This window comes from Lactuca virosa, chromosome 1, assembly GCF_052849685.1.
Source record: "Lactuca virosa cultivar CGN04683 chromosome 1, Lactuca_virosa_CGN04683_v6, whole genome shotgun sequence".
NCBI lineage: Eukaryota > Viridiplantae > Streptophyta > Magnoliopsida > Asterales > Asteraceae > Lactuca > Lactuca virosa.
The window spans coordinates 120,795,515-120,815,819 of NC_136426.1; the positions used below are offsets into that span (position 1 = coordinate 120,795,515).

Consider the following 20,305-nt stretch of genomic DNA (forward strand, 5'->3'; position numbering starts at 1 on the left):
AACATGTTTCTCAACTCATTTTATAATTTTCTAGTCTCAAATCTCAATTTGATCATGGAAGCAAACTCTTAAAAAAATATATAATAGATCTATACCTTCAATCTTTGCTTTGAATGAGAAAAACTTTTTAATTTTCCTTGGAATTGAGTTTTTAAACACTAGGACACCAAGAAGTTACACACATTTTTTCTCCCAACTCTTCGAAGGGCAGCAAGTTTAAAAATGAAAGAAAAATGGCGTTAAAATGGTAAAAACCATAAAAAAATGGTCTAGAAGCATTTTAGTGACATCTTACTTTTAACTTAATTTTTGACATTATTAATTATTTTGTGACAACACTTATTTACTAGTAGAAAAACAATCACATAATGCTTTGCAATGGTTTTGGAGATGGAGTGGTTAAGAAAATTTGAAACTTACTTTATATAAATGGGGCCATTCGTCTCTTTTTCACGTATTGCTAACTAGTTTTCACTAATTATGTAGTCATTTCTTTTAAATATATAAAAATGACTATTTTTGTAATACTAACTTCCACTTTATTTGTCATTTGTCATTTTAATTATTAGCTCTTTCTATTTCTATTAGGGTTGATATTGGACAACCATTGTACATCATTCATCATCAAACATATACCAATGGCCACCCAAAAGTCCAAAACAAGTCCAACAACTCAAACCCGTGCATATACTCATGACACGGTTCGATGCCCATCAACAGAATATCGAGTGACGCAAGCTCTTACACGACACGAGTCAAGCACACCCAAGTGAACTCAGCCTCACCTTCCACCAAAGCGCAGCCTTTTTTCACCAAGAATCAAGAACATCAAAACCCCTTTTTCTATCATCCTCCATTTCTCCTAGAAGCCGAAAGCCTAAAAAAAGTACAGTCAATATGCCGGTCGGCGTTCTCGCTTTACAGGGTTCCTTCAACGAACACATCGCCGGTTCGTTCCCTCGTCCTCTGTTTTTATTTATGAGTATGTATGTATCTATTTCAAGGAACTTTCCATTACTGAATCGTGCGATTGTGTTTGTGTGTAGCTCTAAGGCGGATTGGGGTGAAGGGGGTGGAGATTAGGAAAGCAGAACAGTTAGACAACGTAAGCTCGCTCATTATCCCCGGCGGCGAAAGCACCACCATGGCTAAGCTTGCCGAATTGCACAATCTGGTAAACTTCTATCCATCCATCTGTCTCTCCACCTTTCCGATGCCCATTTGATTCACACAACCCAAATCCAAAAATTGTATTGAAACTCTATACATGGTGTATTTGCACTCTATATGTTCGACAAAAGTCCTATATGAGCCTTTCTCTGAATCAAATTGGTAATCTGCTTGTAGTTTCCTGCACTCCGTGAGTTTGTAAAAATGGGAAAGCCAGTTTGGGGAACATGTGCTGGTCTCATCTTCTTGGCAAACAAAGCAACTGGTGAGATTCTATACAAAGAACACATTTTTTGTATTGCAAATAAGTTAAAGACTCAACATTCAAATTCACGAAATTGACACCAATGATTCATTTTTCTGTTTCAGGACAAAAAGAAGGAGGGCAAGAACTTGTTGGAGGGCTGGATTGCACAGTTCATCGTAATTTCTTTGGTAGTCAGGCAAGTACTTTCATTATTTTTCTCATTAAAGCATTATACTTTCATAAATTTAAATGACATTTTTAAAAATACAAAACAAATAATGAAAGTATGTTGCTATTTCTTGCATAATAATATACAGATTCAAAGCTTTGAAGCTGAGGTTCCCGTACCAGATCTTGCTGCTAAAGAAGGTGGCCCGCCAAGTTTTCGTGCTGTTTTTATCCGCGCTCCTGCAGTTCTTGAAGTGGGGCCCGATGTTGAAGTGTTGGCTTCTATTTCTATTCGGTCAACCGAAATAGTTGACCCAAGTCAAGAAGCTCAACCCGATACTAAAGTGATTGTAGCTGTCAAACAAGGAAATCTACTCGCAACCGCATTTCATCCTGAGTTGACTATTGACTCTCGATGGTATTTCCATTTCCTAAATTATTTTTTCAAACAAAAGATTATTCTTCTAGCAACCCTGAGCTGACTCACACTCACACTGTCCAAGAACATCATATAAGATGTAAATCATGGCCAACTTTGAAACTCTCGTACCAGTCTGTTGCTGCTGAGACTTGAACCCTTGACCATTTCTTTAAGGATTATACATTTATACCCTAGAAAAAACTTTTATATATTTCTTAAGTTGTTTCTTTAAAGTGCATTGCTAATATTTGTTTTTTTTTTTTTTTTTATAGGCATAGTTACTTTGTGAAAATGTCGGTTGGTAATAATGAAATAGTGGCATCGAGTAGTAGCAGTAGCTCTTATGAAGATCAAGAAAGTTTCCTTTACAACAAGCAACCAAAAACCGATCTTCCTGTATACGAGTAGCTATGAAATTGATTGATATAATTGTTGAGGGGTGTTTTTGTTAATGGGATGATTCAACAAGGGGGTGTTTGCAATTTTCAGGTCATTTGTGTATATAATGAAGGAAATTGATTCATCTTTTGCTTTTTGTTTTGTTTTGTTTGGACAAAATGTTTGGATGTTATCATTTATAAGAGATTGGATTTATGTTTTATTTCTTATGTGGTGTGGTTTGATGAATTTATGTTAGTGATACACACTTAAGGACTTAAAAACTCGATTGGGTTTATGTGTTTTTTTAAGCTCTCTTTGTGATGAAACTCAAATTTAATAACACGATCAATCTTGAATTTACTTTGATTTTAAATTAATTGATAAACTCTTCACTTAATCAAGTTTGATAAAATCTTCAGAATCCCGTTCTAGTCTAGATGTTGGAAACACAAACAATAGATATCAAGTATGGAAACCGGTTTAGAATGAAACCAGTTTGGGGGAAAACCGGTTTTTGTATATACCCTTAAAAAAGTGCAACGGGTTAAAAACCGGTTTGATTAGGCAGCCCAATTTGTGCACGTTAACATGTGTATGGAATGGACTTTTAGATGGGCCCATTATTTAAAATGGGCTTATATAAATGACAAAACCTTGCTAATAATATTTAGTAGCGTGACGAATTGCTGTTCTCAGGGAAAATGGCGAAGGAGCAAAAAGCTGAAGGTGGAAGAAGCAAAAAAGGGGAAACTGCTCCGGCAACGGCGAAAGCTAACGGTAAACGTAAGATTAAGAAAAATGCTGAAGGAGATGTACAGGTGGAAGTTCCGATCGTTCAGTCTTCAAGTTCCAATTCTCATAACCACGAGAGGAATGGAGTGAAATCAGAAGCATTCAAAGAAGAACAAGTGGAAGTGTCTGGAAAAGAGGATGTCGTTGATGATTCTGTAGAGGCGGAGGAGGCGATGAAGAGCACTGAGGCTTCGAAGGAGAAGAAGAAGGAGAAAGCGAAGGAGGAGGAGGTGAAAGAAGATACACATCATAAGAAGAAGAAGAAGGTGAAAGAGGAGATTGATGAGAAAGACAGTAGCTCATTGTATCAGATTCCGATGAATCGTGTGAGTCGTATCATTAAGGTCGAAGATCCTAACGTTCGTATCACTCAGGAGGCAGTTTTCATCATCAACAAAGCATCGGTATCACTAAATTCCCTTGCCTTTAGCTCCCATCGAATTAGGGTTCATTAGTTGCATAAAAAACACTATGGAGCAGTTTAGTAAAACAGATTCGAAATACTATAATTAATTTCATTTATTGTCCAGAATCGCTCATTCATACAAATTATAACCATGGTAAGCTGCAACGAGAGTCAAATTGATGTTTCAAATCATCGATTACTCCATTAACATTTAGTCTCTTTTGTTTTTTCTCCATTGTACCACATCCTAATGCTTTGACGAATCATTAACCCCCAAAATTTACGAACAATCAATTTGCAGATTAGAAACTTACGACCTTCCTTCTTGTATGATCAGAAACCGCTTCAAAAGACATGAATCCTGCTTTCATACAAAGCTTAACTTAAGCGACACATTTGACATTTTCTTCTTTAGGTCACAATGATCTCTTTTCAATGCTTTGAATGTTTGTGTTTGACACTAACAAATTAAAGCAACTCAACATAATATCTTCATAGAACATCAACAACTCTTTGGTCATATCACCTGTAATCTCTCTCTTATGAAATCTTTCAATGGATCAAAATTTCTTGTTTGTGTGCAGGAAAAGTTTCTTCAGCTATTCACTACAGAAGCATATGCTAGTGCTTTTCTTGATCGCAAGAAGCATATTGGTTACAAACACCTTTGTAAGTTCATCTCATTTATATTATACATCATGTGTACAAAAATTCATTACAGCATCTCATCATAAATGTGTAAATCTTTGTTGTTGAATCAGCATCAGTTGTTAGCAAGCGTAGGAGATTTGATTTTCTTTCAGGTATGTGAATATGTGATATGCAGATTCCTTTGTTTTATCAGATAAAGATTTATGGATTGTAATTTGTTTGTGTGACTTGTTGAATGTTGATGTAGATTTTGTTCCTGAGAAGGTGAAAGCTGAGGATGCATTAAAAGAAACACCAGCAGTGGAGACTTGAAATTTTTATTGTGAAGTGAAGATGTAATCCGAGTAGCATTTTTGTGACATTTGATGAGGATTCTCATTTTGTAATATTAATGTGCATTTGCTGTTGTTTGAATTGAATTATTGATTTGATTTTGTGTAATACAAGAATGGTGTCTTGAACTTGCTTGGTTAAGAGTTGATTTAAGGGCAAATTGCAAAAAAGTCACATCACACCATCAATCCAGCATTACGTGCACAAAAAAAAAAGTCACGCTGACCCATGGCTGTGGTGCGGTCCTCTATAGGGCGGGACACAGCGAGGCAAAAACCTCCCTAAAAAAGGAGGGTCACCCCTCCTCATTTCTTTACACCAATTCTTCCAACTCTCTCTCCCTCTCGAGATTTCGGTTCATCGTGATTCAACTTCTCGTTGTGTAATCTAGTTAGCGAAGCGTTGGAGATTTCAGAAGGATAATTAAGGAAAGGAAGTAAACATCGAAGTTGTGCTCACGACTATTTGGACCTCATCAAATCGAATTAGTTACACTTACTTAATAGTTGTTTCAAAAATATTCATGTGAATTAGTCTATTCATGTAACTCTATTCCAGCAGTCCTCACATTCTAACATACAAATGACATATATTGTCACATATGGTATGGTGAGATAACTCACCTGAATATTCTTGAAACAATTAAGAATGTTAGATAAGAGTAAGTGTAACTACTCAATTTGATGAGGTCCGAATAGTTGCGAGCAGAACTTCAACGTTTACTTCCTTTCCTTAGTTATCCTTATGAAACCTCTAGAGCTTCGCTAACTAGATTACATAACGAGAAGTCGAATCACGAGGGACCAAAGGAGAGAGAGAGAGAGAGAGAGAGAGAGAGAGAGAGAGAGAGAGAGAGAAGAAGAAGAAGAAGAAGAAGAAGAATTGGTAGAAAGAAATGAGGAGGGGTGACCCTCCTTTTATAGGGAAGTTTTTACCTCGCCTCGCCACGGCCATGGGTCAGACTGACTTTTCTTTCGTGCACACAATGTTGGACCTGTGGAGTTAGGTACATGTAATAAAACGTGTTGCGACACATAGAGGTGTGATGTGGCTTCCATATCACAATATTGTCATGTCATTTATTTGGTAACGTGCTAGATTGATGGTAACCGGTCATTTGGTTGATACTGCAACAAAATTGTAAATATAGTGACACAATTTAGAAAAAAAAACATAGTGTCAAAATCGCAATTTTGGTAAACAAAGTGACTTTATTGCAATTCGGGAAAAGTAGTTACCGGGAGAACAGAGAGAACCAATCATTTGATTGATATTGCAACAAATTTGTAAATATAGTGACATAATTTAGAAAAGACAAAACTGCAAGATTGGTCCCTATGGTAATCAAAAAACTTTGGATAGGGTCCAAAAAGTTTTCCACTTGCATAGAAGGTCCAAAATCAAGGTTTTTTTATGTGTTTTTGCTCCAAAAAACTTAAAAAGACGGTTATACCCTTTTACTTTCTTTTTTATATATATTTTTAATTTTTAAAATACTATTTTAATTTAAAAATAAAAAGAAAATAAAATAATTACCCCCAACACCACCTCTCCCTCTCTCTCTCTCTCTCTCTCTCTCTCTCTCTCTCTCTCTCTCTTTCTCTTTCTTTCTCTCGGAAACACAAAGTGGGAAAGGACATGCTTTTTAGTTCTTCATTCATCCTCTATCTTCTTCTTCAACGAAATCACACCTGTACCTCCATATTTCCTTCTTAACAAACATCCTTTAAAAATTGATTTCTAAAACCTAATCTTAATATGAATCGATTTCTGATGTGAACCCTAAACCTAAAATCGATTTCTATATATATGTAGGGCTAATCGGATGAAATCCCTCGCACATCTTCATCTTAATCCAAAATTATATAGATAGATATAGTGATGATGTATTTAAAACCAATTTCTTTTGATCTAGAAAAAGAAAAAGATGATCAATATGTAGGAACAACAACAAGAAAAAAGACAAAAAATACATTAAATCCAGAAATCAACATCAATCCACATTCAACGAATCCACACATATATGGGTTGATCCGACGAATGCTTTGAGGATAGTTTGATGGACAATTAATGATCCTCCACCACCGGAATCATCAAAGCTTGGATCTGAAGTTGTTGATGTGTCGCCAGTGGTGCTCGTCGATTCTCAGGAGGTTGGAGATCCAGAGTGTATGTTCACTACTAAGAACAACATGTCTAAGTTTTAAATCGCTTAATGGACAGATCTAAAGCAGGAAGCCCTAACTAAAGAACGAAGACAAAAACCCTAACCGACGAACGAAGTCGTCGTCGAGATTTGAAAAAAAAACCCTAACTGAAGAACGACAGCGATGAAAACACCACTGATGCCAACCTTCTTCCTGCGTCGACATAGCTGTTGCCGGTTGGCGACGCCGGAGGCTAGGGTTTTGCTAAGGGTTTTGTCGGCGATGAGAGAGATGGAGAATACCCAGTTCATTATAGATCTAAGGTTGGTGGCGTCAAATGCTAGGGTTTTTCCGACGAACATTACAGATCTTCACCCACCTTCACCATGAACACAAATTGCAGGCGAAGAAGACCCAATTCATCGGTTGTTCACTTTTCTTGGAGAATAAACTTTGTTATTGGACCTGCGTAAATGGGGAATAAAGGGGGCACATCTTGGATCTTAAATAACTTTAAATCGATATCAATTTTGAGTTTGAAAAACAATCCCATTCAAGTTTTCCCTTTTTCTTTTCCAGATTGTCAAATTGAATTTAGAAGGGGAAAAAGAAGTTGAAGAGAGGAAACGATGAACGACAAAACCATGGTATGGAGAGAGAGAGAGAGAGAGAGAGAGGTGGGGTTGGGGGACAATTATTTTCTTTTATTATTATTATTTTTAAATTTAAAATAGTATTTGAAAAATTAAAAAATATAAAAAGAAAGTAAAAGGGAAACCGTCTTTTCAAGTTTTTTTGGACCAAAAACACAGAAAAACCTTGATTTTGGACCTTCTATGCAAGTGAGAAACTTTTTGGACTCTATCCAAAGTTTTTTGAATACCATAGGTGTTGGGTTTTTATTCAAAAATCTGGTTTCACAATCGGTAAAAATGACAACGGAAGCTTTAAAAATGTTGAATAAAACTAAACTATTTTACCCACCAATGATCATTTTGCAAGAGTTAGAAAGATTAAAACATCCATAGAAGGGAAAACATAACAACCTCTGAAGACTTTGATCCTCATGGGAGGTTGGAAGTTGATGAAGTGTGGCATGAAACTCTAAAACAAGAGTTTTCTACAAGTATCCACCAAGCAAGAGTAGAACCATCAAAACATGCTAGTATTCACTTGTAATTTGTTGTTCATAACCCTTTGAAATATATACCAAATATATGTTCAAAAGTGAAGCAACAAATGGACATTCTTTAAACATTAAAATGCAAGAGAATGGAGGAGAAGAAGAGAGCCAAAACTCGAAATTTTGGCAGCCCTATAGAGCACTTGTTGCTCTCGGTTTTATGGCTAAAAAGAAGAAAAAGAAAAAGCTTGCTTGAAGTGTTATCTAATGCCTCCATACCTTAGCTTATATACTAGCCAAAAGTAATAAAGTGTCTTACATAAAGTAAGTCAAAGGTATGGCTTATGGAGAGAAGCATGCTTGAAGAATAGACAAGGCATGCATGCCTTGTCTCCTCCTAATTTCGGCCTTATGGCTAATGCATGGAACCAAAGGATGTTCCATTATTATATGTCTAGTTTATACATGTATAAATATATATACTAACTTTATATAAAAGACTATCATTTATATAAAGTGATTCTTATATTCAAACAACTAGTCATATATATATATATATATATATATATATATATATATATATATATATATATATATATATATATATAAACTCTAATTAGTTTATTAAGATATAAATATAACTTATAAATAATCATACTTTATGATATTTTTTATAAGTTGTTATTTCTCCAATAAATATTATTTTCACAAATAATAAATTTCCAATTAGTAAAATATTATTTCCATGAAATAATAATTTTCCAATTAAATACAAGTGTTGATATATTTATTAATAATCAAATTATACTAATAAATAATCAATTGACGGTAATGCTAAATGGTGTGACCCTATAGGATCATATATTATTAGCAATATCATTCTATAATGACTTTTGAGCATACTAGATCTTTCAACATGGACCAATCTTGCAGTTTTGTCTTTAGAAAAAAAAAACTCAGTGTCAAATTCGAAATTTTGTGATAATATAGTGACGTTTTTTTTTTGCAATTTGCCCTTGATTTAAATGACAAATATCAATAAAAAAACAAACAAAGGGTAAGAATGTCATTTCATATGAACTAGGATAAACCATAAGAAAGTTAAATAATAAATAGAGAAATCAAATATCCTCCACTTTTTTTCTCCTACCATCTTCCTATATATTTAAGATCGTGACATTTGTCATATTAAATAAATTTTTATTACACTTGTCATCATCTAAAAGGGGTAGAAAGATAGATAGAAAAAATAAGTAGGATGCTATTTAATTTTTCTAACAAATATTAATAAGCAAGTGAATATTGTGCGGATGCATAGATAGTGAAGATAAGTATTAGCAATAAAATACAAAACAAATATTAGCAATATGAGCTCAATCTTCCTCTCGTGCTACTTCTCAATCGGCTTACATTAATGTCTTAAGAGAACTTTCTGATTAGCTCGAATGTTATTTCACACATTATGTGGTTACTCTCCACTTTACTCATCTCTTATTTATGTTGTGATCAACGTCATTCTTAACACCTATTTCTTATAGACAATGGGTACTTGAAACTCTCAAACTCTCATTTGGGTGTAGCATTTGCTTAATGATACACATTTCTACTCCTCTCATTTCTCCTGAAAAATTGCACCATATATATTTTGTATTAACTGTAATTATCGATCCTAAGCTCTTTTTCCTGAGATTGATTTTTCAAATCATTTTATCTTATTTTATTTTAATAAAAAAAATTGGGATAGGAAGATGAACATTTCCATGGTTGTTGGATGAAATAAGAAGATAAAGAAAAGTGATGTGGCCAGAATGGAGAGATGGAAAGATATCATTCACGCATCTGCCAATAGGAAGAAGACTACTTTACCAAAGTTTTGTACATATGTGACATATGTATGTGCACATTCTCACAATGTGATGTAAAATTAACATATAATGGGAGGTCGTATATTTATAATCAACTTCAGAACAAGTTTTTTATTTTTATTTTATTACTATTGGATATGTATTTTTTGGTCGAATAAGTATAAACCATTCTATATAAACTTAAATGTTTTTGAGTTGGTTTTTAATACAACTAACCCCTTACTCCTAATTATAGCTAAATTTTAAATCTTCGTTATATATTTATCAACTAATTTCTTTTAATAAATAATAAATAATATTTTATTTTAATGCTTGGTATTATATATATATATATATATATATATATATATATATATATATATATATATATGGGTTAGGTTATTTTTGTTTTTACTAACTATTGTGTGCCAGAATGCACAGATCTGGACCATCGGATAGAATATAATCAAATGTCATGATCTGAGGGTCTATGATAGTAGAATATGATAACATGTACCATATAATCACACAAATTTCAACATAAGGGCATTTTAGTCAATTAACCTATATTAAAAAAGGAAATTTTCGGATTTTTAGGGATGATTAATTCCTTTATTTTTTAAAAATCTGAATATTTTAAATTAATTCAAATTTAAAAATCCGATTTTATTCTGTCAGAATGATAGAATGCCAACCATAAACTAGTGAATATATTTTTCGATTTTATTCTGTCAGAATGGCAGAATGCCAACCATAAACTAGAAAATACATTATGAAAGAATACACAAATCAATTCTTCAACTAATAATATAACAAATAATTACATTGTATGATTGTAATTCATTGAATAATAACAACATTCTGAAAGAAAAAATAAAAAAAAACATCAAAATCTAACAAAAACACTAATTTATTCTGAAAGAATATTATTTTTAAGCAACACTTTATACATTGTAGCATAACACATTCTGGTATATTATTTTTAAGCAACACTTTATACATTGTAGCATAACACATTCTGGTATAATACACTCTCGTTCTATATGTTTTCTTCCTTCTCCACATCAATGTTAGCCTCTTCAAAACCTAAATCCACAAAGAAAAGATAATCAAGTTTCAAAAATTAAACAATTCAATGCATTATAATAGAATACAACAATAAATATTCTTACAGAATAAACTATTCTTGCAGAATGGTTTTGAATATTCTTAAAGAATTTGTAACATATTCTACCGGAAACGATATAATAGAGAATGATAACATATTCTACCGGAATGTTTTTTACTTTCCCTATTTTTACAAATAAGAAGATTGAAATCAAATTGTCACAGAATAATAAGCATTCTGAGAGTTTTGACAGAATACATACAACATGGCCAGATTCTCTTTCAGGAATTTCCACAAACACCTTTTGTGCACACATATATAAATAATAGAGAATCAAAAGCTTAAAGTATAAAAAAAAACAAATATCCTCATTGTTCTTCTGATGCGAATTTAAGGGAGTGTACAACTCAGCAAAACTTAACATCCATTAAAATAGGTTGCTTCATCAATTAGGGTTTAAGAAAAAAGGGTTAAAGTATAATCGTTGTTACCTGTATCGGTTATCTTTATCTCACTTGTAGGTGAATTAAGTCTGGTAAAATCATTGTCAACTGCCTCAACACCTTGATTTCTATTTCTATCGTTGGGATCCTCTTTTGGAATTTCATGATGTTGCACTTTCATCGGCGAATACTGACTCGTACTCACACCGCCTTCTAACCGAGACAGATGGCCACATAATGCGTCGATAATTGCATTCGCCGCCGCGAACTCGCCTCGGAACCAGGAGATCATCGTGTCCCTGGCGAACGTCTCTGTTTGATGTACCGTCGGGGCTAGATCGGAAGTTGTAGAAACGTCGGTTGTCGGCGCCATCGCCGACGAAAGGGCCCGGCTCCACCCGTTCTCTTCTCCAATCCATAAAGTTGGTGGTTCTACCGTGTTATGGGGTGGTGCTACTGCTCTGGTGGTGTCGAAATAAGGAGAGGATAATGGTTTCTGGGTCTGTGAAGAGAGAACAATGATTTTAAGAGAAGTAGGGGGAATCGGTGGTGGTGTTATATGAAACTGATAACCTAAATTAGTGGGATATTGATTGATTTTGTTTTCTTTTACCATAATTATTTATAGTGTAGATTACTCTTATACCCTTTTATTATTTATTAGTGATTTAATTATTTCCTGAATTCTCATTGGTGCATTTAGACACACAATACTTGCTAAAAACATTTGAACCTAGCTCATATATATATATATATATATATATATATATATATATATATATATATATATATATATAATATAACTTTGAGTTTGTGAGTATAAGTTACTCTATCTAAAAGTACAATCTTTATGTACAATGTACAAGTATCTTAAATTCTTAATGCATGAAGTTCAACTTTAATCCCTCAAATTTGTATGACCCGTCACTTGTAACCCCTCTATTTCATAAAATGATATTTTCCATCCTATATATATATATATATATATATATATATATATATATATATATGTGTGTGTGTGTGTGTGTTTCCCTCTTCTACTTTATTAATACACAACAAAAACACGTAAAAGTTCGTGATAAAGCGCAAACTCCATTACTAGTTCTTAATTATAGTATAATATTTTTATAACTACATATTTATGATCTTTTGAACTTTTGGGGGGAAAACACCCTAAAAAGCTTAATTAAATAGTTAAATTTTTTGTATTGTAATATACTATTTTAATTAAATGTGTCACATAATATTTCATTTAAAAAAAATTGACGATCGTATAAAAAATAACAAATTTAGATGAGAATTCTATAATTCATTTCATATGGATGGGATAAATCAGTTAACTTATATACGATTTTTTTTTTTTTTTTTCAAAAATGGTCAATGATAGGGATAGATTAGTTAATAAATTTGGTGGAAAACTATGTTGTAAAACAAAAAAGCTATGCTTAGGGCGGAAGAATGTATATGCTCTAAAAAACAAATTAATTCTTTTAAAAATGAGATAGTGTTTTTGCTACTTTACCATCTTTGTTCCATATTCAAAAGATCATACAATTATCCCAAAATCTCAACCAAACACTCTTAAAAAAAAAAAAACAATACTACATTATCATTAATTCATTATAATAGTTTTATGGTCCCAAAACGGCCACAATCATTCTACATTTCACAACACCCGCAAAATGAGGCCAAAACCAAAACATTACACAACAAATTACCCACCAATCTCAATTCCAAAACTATAATATCACATACAAACATGCCATCTTGGACAAATTTATTTCAAACTTTTCACGGGTGTACAACTGTCCGAGCCGCTGACCTGGCAATCCGAACTTCCAGGTCGCATCCAGATCTTGACATGTCCATCCCGGCTGGCAGTAAAGGTAGACTCCTGAGAGAATACGAGTCCAGAAAGCGGCTCCGAGTGGACTCGGTGAGCCACCAACGGAGCGAGTTTCGGAACATCCTTTGTACTGGGAGCCGGTTGGAGGGTCCCCACGGGGACCACATTGTCCCAGTGAGATGACTGTGTCCGGCTGTACGTTGGGGACCCGCCAGGTGGACGCCTAAGTGGGACCACAAGCTCATCCATCACTAGGTCCCACAACAATAACTGCGTATCCTACACAAATTCAAATCATAGTCAGTAGTCAAGACAGAACAGGACAGAACAGACAGTGTTGTACTGTGTTTGACATACTTGGCCGACAGAACCAAATCTGTAAACCGCATTTTCGGATTCATCATCTTCTGAAGTGGGAGGTGACCAATAAGAATCAAAAGCAACTCCACTAACCTGAAATAAGAAATTAAAGATTTATTTAATTATTATCTTGAAATGTTTTTATTTATTTATTTTTTAATTAAAATTAAGAAATTACGAAATTACCCATGAGTTGTGACCTTCTCCCCATGCTACCACTTTCCGGTCTTCCATACTCCAAACCTGAACTAGATCATCTTCTCCACCAGTCAATATGTATTTCCCATCCGCACTGATTAATTTAATTTAATTTCATTAAATTAAATCAAGATTTTTTTTTTTTTTTTTTCGCTTAATAAAAAATTATGTAAGAATGAGTTTTGAAATTTTATTACCTCCAGGCACAACATAGAAGGGCACCATAGTAACTTTTTCCACCGCATATCAGTCGTTCATTTAAAAAATCAAACACCCGTAAATAACCTATATTAAAAAGATGAAATCAAGATTAAAAAATGTAGTAAATGAGTTAGAATGTTACAGAGGGCAGATTAGTAATTTACCATCTCTTCCAGCCGTTGCTAAATGTCTTCCATCAGCTGAAAATGAAATGGCATTGATAGGACCTTGGCATATATGCCATCTAGCAATAGGGTTACTCTGTTTGATGAGATATATATATATATATATATATATATATATATTAATAAATGTCCAAAAACAAACACATAGTTATTTTATATATAAATATATATAACATATATTTTCATAATATAAAAAAAAGTTAGTTATGTGTACCTTACTAGAACGTGCATGTGCAACAGAGAATTGAGTTTGATCCTTTATTACAGGAAATGTAGAGTCACCAGGACCATCTTTGCTCTAAATATATCAAAACAAAATCAATGTATTGATTAAAATTTAAATTTTAATAAAAAACTTTTAAAAAAATACATATATGTTGAAATTGAAGCTTGCCTTTTCATAAACATACAAGTTTCCATCAGCATGTGCAGCAACAAAAGCACCTTCACGTTCAGGTATCCATGAAATACTAGTGCATCGACTATTTAAAAAAAGATTGAATCTTGAGAAAATTACTTATAAATATGGTTTATAAGGTCAAAATAACCAAAAAGAGATTGTATTTCATTTGATATGAATCATATGATATGTTTTACCTGTTGTTAAGGGTTCCATCTTTGTTGTAATGATGAGCACCTACTAATTTCTTCCCAACATCTTGCAACTGCAGTCTTAAGGATACCGAGTATACTACAAAAATTAAGTGCTAAAAGTGAAAAAGTTGATTACTTTAGTGTAAAAAATATCTAAAAAAGTATAAATCCATTTGAAATGGAGAATTTGGGGAAAGAAGTTACCATCTCCTGAGTTTAACCCAATCAGTAAATCATGCCCTTCTTTGGCTTTTGAATCAAATGCATGACATACAGGATTTGAATTACCAAAAGTGATTGATTTTATTGGGTCCTGAAAATGTTATGTTGGTTAAGTTTGGACATAATAAATGAATATGTATAACTTTGAAGAATCAAGAATTAAGATTACCTTTTCTTCTGAATTGAGCTCTGAAATGTATAGTGTGTCTCCTACATTGAATATCAAAAAAGTTCCTTTGCCATCTGGAGTATTTGAACCAGGTGTAGAGTTGTTGACACCATTAGTGAGTACTCCTCCGACATGGCTACTCTTGCTTGTTCCACCATTTGCTTTACTGCTTGTGCCATTTCCTCCAACAAATCCAAGCATTCGGCTGCCATTGCCACTGCTTCCTAAGAACTTTGATGTCACATATCGCACTCCACTGCTTGCAACGCTATAGCTTGAGTTAGGTTGCAAAGGAGGAGTGTTTGTTGCTGCCTGAACTGGTTGATCCTTGATGTGTGCTAAGGTTATCTGAACACTCGCAAAATAAATATGTTTATCACTGATCCGATTCATGTTCATGTCGATTTTGCATTAGAGAGGAGGTAGGATTGAGATTAGAAATCAAATTATAGGTTTCATGAAGAATATACGCTCCCTTCGATCCTTGAGGTAAGCTAGGGTTTGTGTTATTACTATCAATTATCAAACACTTATACCTAATTTCAATTTCAACATCAGCTTATATGAATGATGCTTAACAGACAAGTAATAGTCTGTATCATCTGAACTGAGACAAGTTACAAGTGTGTTTAAAAGAGAATTGATTACCTGAGTGATGGACTTGGCGAGGGCGTAGGGAAGGAGAGAAGAAGGATGGGTTTTGTCTTGATGAAGCTTGTAACGGCCTTCGGGAGTTTTGAAGAAGTTTTTGAGACCGAGAGATTGGGCGGCGGTGTTAGAAGAAGAAGAAGCAGAAGGTTGAGAGGCGGTGTTGGTGGTGGTGGCTGCGGCGGTGGTGGTATTGATCATGGCGACGTTGACTGATAGTGATCGGAAGGAGAAGGTTCATGGCAATCGGAAATCGTGTTCGCCCATTGGTGAAGGTTGGACTTTGGAGTTGCAGGTCAATCTGTTGCCATGGCCGATGCGAGCGCACCCCTTTTGCCCATCTGTTTTTCTTATTAATTTTAATTTGGGGTTGAATGCTAAAAAATATCAAGTTTATTTTTAAAAAGCTTTTTGTTATATAGTTATATTTTTATTTCATTTTTATCTATTTTAATAAATAAAAGATTTTTTTTTCACATGGCATACTCTCATTTATTTTGTCACATGTCATTTTATGGTTATTAAAATTTTTTTTTCTACATGTCATTTTGTGGTTATTTTATTTTATTTTATTAAATTTCATATAATATATAAATGTAATAATTACAATAAATATAATAATAAATGAAAATCAATTTCATTAATAGACTTACCTTCTAATTTCAAAATTTCTAAATTAAGACTCTATTAATTTATTTTCTTTATTTATCTAAATTTAAAAAAGAAAAAACAATTCAATTTTATTAATTCAATATTTTTCTCAATTTTCATATAAATTCAAAATTTCTAAATATTTAAACCTTTCATAGACACATGTAATACATGAGTCTTATAACTAGTTCAATATTATATTATTTAAACTGTTTTTTTATCAACGTATTATATTTTACAATTTTATTCAATAAAGGTTAATGTTATGATTGATTATGATGTTCGTCTAAGGTAAGTCTTTAAAAGTTTAGTTTTCCAAACTCAAAGACTATTCAAAACGGGGGTTTTAAGCTCTTACGTTGTGGTGAAATCATTTTTGTATTTTTGTTAAGACTATTTCTGTAACTTTATTTTACAAAGAGCCAATTTCTAAAACTTTGTTACAAAAAGACTATAACTTTTTTCACATATGGATAATTTATGTAATTTCGTCTATTTCCTATCCTATGGAGGGATCGTTTCTATAATTTTGCACTCTAACCTTTTGTTGGAGTGGCACATTTTATTTTGGTTTTCTGCTGCTTATTTCGAGTCTCCCCTTTAGGCTTTATAAGATTTGTTTGTGTGTTTATGGCGTCTTCTCATACATATGCGAGTGGAACTTGGTCATTTATTGTTGCCCGTACGGTGAAGTAGGCGGTAGGGGGATTTCTCGTATGATTTCTCATATCAAGAGCTTGCATCTCTCCATGGATGAGCGTAGAACTATGTTGCGGGAGGCTATTTCTTTAGACTAGGGATTGTTTATGTCAGTGACAGCAACATTGAAGGAGTTTGGTCAATGGATATGTAGGGATTTAGGGATTGTATGAGCCTACATGCCCTAAGCCATGCTTGTCGCCACTCAGATGGTCTTGTCAAATTTAATGGCGAGTTTGATGACATGAGCGGACATATTGTTGGTATACAAAAGCCGCCACCCAATGAACTGGAGGTCGACCTCAATGAGGGGTTGGTGTTGGATGCTCAGCTCCTTGATCGTGTGTTTCAGCTACCTATCATCACAGTCAAAAGCATCTCTCAGAACTGTCGTATGACTTTCTCTCAGGCTTTGAAAGCATCCCTTTCCAAGGTAGTTGCTCATCCCGGATCCGTTAAAGTGTGGGTTACATTGTTAATTCTTCCTAGGTGTACTCTACAGGTGTTCAAGCCCAAGAATAGGCAAGACAGTAGGTATGGGAACATGAAGTCCTTGCAACAACGTAATATCCTAAGCACATTAACTACTTGGGGTACGGAAGACGGTATAGCCAAGCTTGTTAAAAACTTGGTTGACAATGCAAGGCTGGGGCAACAAGGCAAAAAAAGAAGAGTATATTCAGGAGGATAGAACACGGGGGCGACACCAACGTCAGACAATGTCTTCGTAAGGTTGCAGATGGGTATTTCATAACAGCATTGAAATTATTATGTTCCTCGGGGGTTGCTCCATACGAGGATGATACCACCAAGGCATTGGAGGATAAGCATCCACACAAGCCACCACCATCCATGCCGAGTACCATATGTCCACTACCTTCCCTTGTAGTGGATATTGACAATGTCCTTGTGTGTATTAAATCATTCCCTAAAGGAACCTCGTGTGTAACGCCCGTGTTTCTGGGCTAAGCATTAGTAGATGGTGTAATAGTCTAGATCAACCAATGTAACTCATTTTGAAATAATAAAGATGAATCATTTGAGTATTATGTGAATTATGTGAATTTATGTGCTTTATACTTAATTATAAAAGTATAATAAATAAAGGATAAAAATAAGCGTCAAAATTAAAGTGTGAGATAAAACCGATATCTATACATAAAGTTGTAGTGGTCGAAACAAGGATTCCAGATATATAAAGAACGTCGAGATCCGAGCTATAACGAATAAGTTATGACCTGTCGAAGTTTCGCGACAGAACCGGCACGACACTACGGACGTAAATAGTGAATTTACGATAGAGCGATCTTTAGCCTTAGCGATCTAAACAAAAGTCGTAGAATACGTTAAACCGAGAGCATGCATGAAAAGAACGCCCAAATCTGACTTCGTATGAGAAAGTTATGATTTTTCGAAGTTTCGGCTTAGCGGTATGCAGCCCGGAGTTCGAGTATTAGATCGAGCGGTTATTTTCCGACACAACCTAAATGAGAATCTAAGATCTCGTTAATAGTAGCGTAACGATAAAAAGACAGACGAAAACGGATGTCGGATGAAGAAGTTATGGATTTTTAACGGACCAATCCTGTCCCGACCTGTTAAAAATATAAATTTAAAAATAAAATCAAAATTAGCCGACGGAGTCTAAACGAAAGTTGTAGAGAACGGTCCCGCCTATGCGTGGATATAAAGAACGTCGAAAACGGAGCTCGTATGCGAAAGTTACGAATTTTAGAAATTGGGAAGGAAAATTACGAAACTGATGCGAAAGTGATGACGTGGCTCGATTAGGGTCGTCGCTTGCTGATCACAGTCTGGCCTTCGGATCCGGACACCTGGCCTTGCTACGCCTCGCGTACGAGAAGAGCGCCCAGCGTCCGAGTACGCCCGGCGTCGGAAGAGGATTACGCCCATCGGTCTTCGGTTGCGCGGTTCCGAGATGTCCACGATGACCCAGCAGCCTTGCGACGCGTGTCTCGTACGAAGTCACATTACGCCCAGCGTACACCTTCGGTACGCCCAACGTAGACCGAAGCTGGAGCCTATAAAATGCATGCGAGGGCAGCCGGCTAAAGCACACAAAATCCTTCTACTTTCTCTCTCTACTTTCTCTCACTACCCCCTAACCCCCCCTAAAGCCTAGGTAAACCCCCTAGCACACGAAGGAAGCCCCGAGGCTCCCGAAGCCTCGAGAAAAAGAGCCGTTCGGCTCGGAAACGCTGCTCCAGCGAAGCCCGGTTTTTAATAAAAACCCGCTGTAAGTGAGATACGGCTACCGTACTTTAAATATAGCTTATATTTAAATATGATTTCGTTATTTTGAACTTATAAATAAGATTTATCAGTGATTCAAAGTCGTTATACTGATTGATCTACTTACGGGAATGATGTCTAGGCTGTGATTTAATGAGGTGTTTAAAGTGGGATTTCTAAACAGTATACTCCGTATACCAAACGGACCCTACCTCCGATATGATCCTACCTGGTTGTTCCTTACTTGATAGATCATGAAGTAGACTTTGAGTTAATGATGAATCTAGACTAATAATTAGTCGCAATGAATATTAGACTAAAATCTAGTGGTAATAATACTAGGTTTCGTCGAAGGAAATCATATTGTTAAGAAGCGAAGCGCTGCTCGAATTTCGAGTCGTCACCTTAACAAGTGAGTGCATAGTTACTTTCATCTTACACATAGATATGAAGTATTTTATATAAATTACGTGCTATGTGTGCATATTGTCTGAATACTTGCTGTCTATGCTGTATGAAAGATTTTATACATGTTTTAAATGATTTAAACTGTATATGTATTTTATATCTACAAAATGTGTTGGGTAAAACATGGGTAGAAGTAATAGTTGGGTGTGATGAAATAAAATGATGAGACGCCTCGATGTTGATGATGTTTCCAGTCATCTAGCGGAGTATAGATGAGGACCACAGACTTTTCTAGACAGTCCAGTGGAACGCTAGCAGGCTCGGAACCTGTAGGTGTTTGTGAGCGATGTGTTCACTGGTGTACTCCATCCCCCTCATGGTTGCCTTAAGGACATTTATTGCTGAGGAACCCCCTTAGCAGTAGTATCCATCCCGATGATGATCCTTAGGCTAGGTCTCTTATGATAGGTAAGGATAACGGGAATGGGTAATCGGGTTATTGTTGGTTGATGAAATTAATAAACTTATTTATTGTGGGTTGAAAACCCTATGTGCTCAACAGGCTCCCAATCCTGACCCACTCAGTTTCTTGTATTACATGTAGTGGCACTCGAGCATAGGTGTGATGTTTGGCTGA

General features: G+C 34.8%; 3 protein-coding genes across 3 annotated transcripts; 2 read left to right on the plus strand and 1 right to left on the minus strand.

Annotated features, from left to right (window-relative positions):
- The first annotated feature begins 697 nt into the window (after nt 1-697).
- Nucleotides 698-2,607, plus strand: PDX2 (pyridoxine biosynthesis 2). The gene is made up of 6 exons (XM_079076480.1): nt 698-949; nt 1,047-1,174; nt 1,348-1,435; nt 1,540-1,613; nt 1,735-2,003; nt 2,279-2,607. Exons 1-6 carry the CDS (start codon nt 898-900, stop codon nt 2,412-2,414), a joined length of 747 nt encoding a protein of 248 aa, XP_078932606.1. The 5' UTR covers nt 698-897; the 3' UTR covers nt 2,415-2,607.
- A 462-nt stretch (nt 2,608-3,069) lies between these two features.
- On the plus strand, nt 3,070-4,710 carry NF-YC10 (nuclear factor Y, subunit C10). Its single transcript, XM_079076485.1, has 4 exons — nt 3,070-3,583; nt 4,170-4,254; nt 4,347-4,388; nt 4,484-4,710. Exons 1-4 carry the CDS (start codon nt 3,089-3,091, stop codon nt 4,546-4,548), a joined length of 687 nt encoding a protein of 228 aa, XP_078932611.1. The 5' UTR covers nt 3,070-3,088; the 3' UTR covers nt 4,549-4,710.
- Nucleotides 4,711-12,820: 8,110 nt separating this feature from the next.
- Nucleotides 12,821-16,021, minus strand: LOC145157453 (putative catabolite repression protein creC). Its single transcript, XM_079076492.1, has 11 exons — nt 15,658-16,021; nt 15,010-15,357; nt 14,823-14,931; nt 14,622-14,715; nt 14,419-14,506; nt 14,239-14,322; nt 14,004-14,100; nt 13,836-13,923; nt 13,627-13,732; nt 13,438-13,533; nt 12,821-13,359 (listed from the first exon to the last, which is right to left on the minus strand). The coding sequence occupies exons 1-11, from the start codon at nt 15,856-15,858 to the stop codon at nt 13,012-13,014; spliced, it is 1,659 nt and encodes a 552-aa protein (XP_078932618.1). The 5' UTR covers nt 15,859-16,021; the 3' UTR covers nt 12,821-13,011.
- Between the last annotated feature and the right edge of the window lie 4,284 nt (nt 16,022-20,305).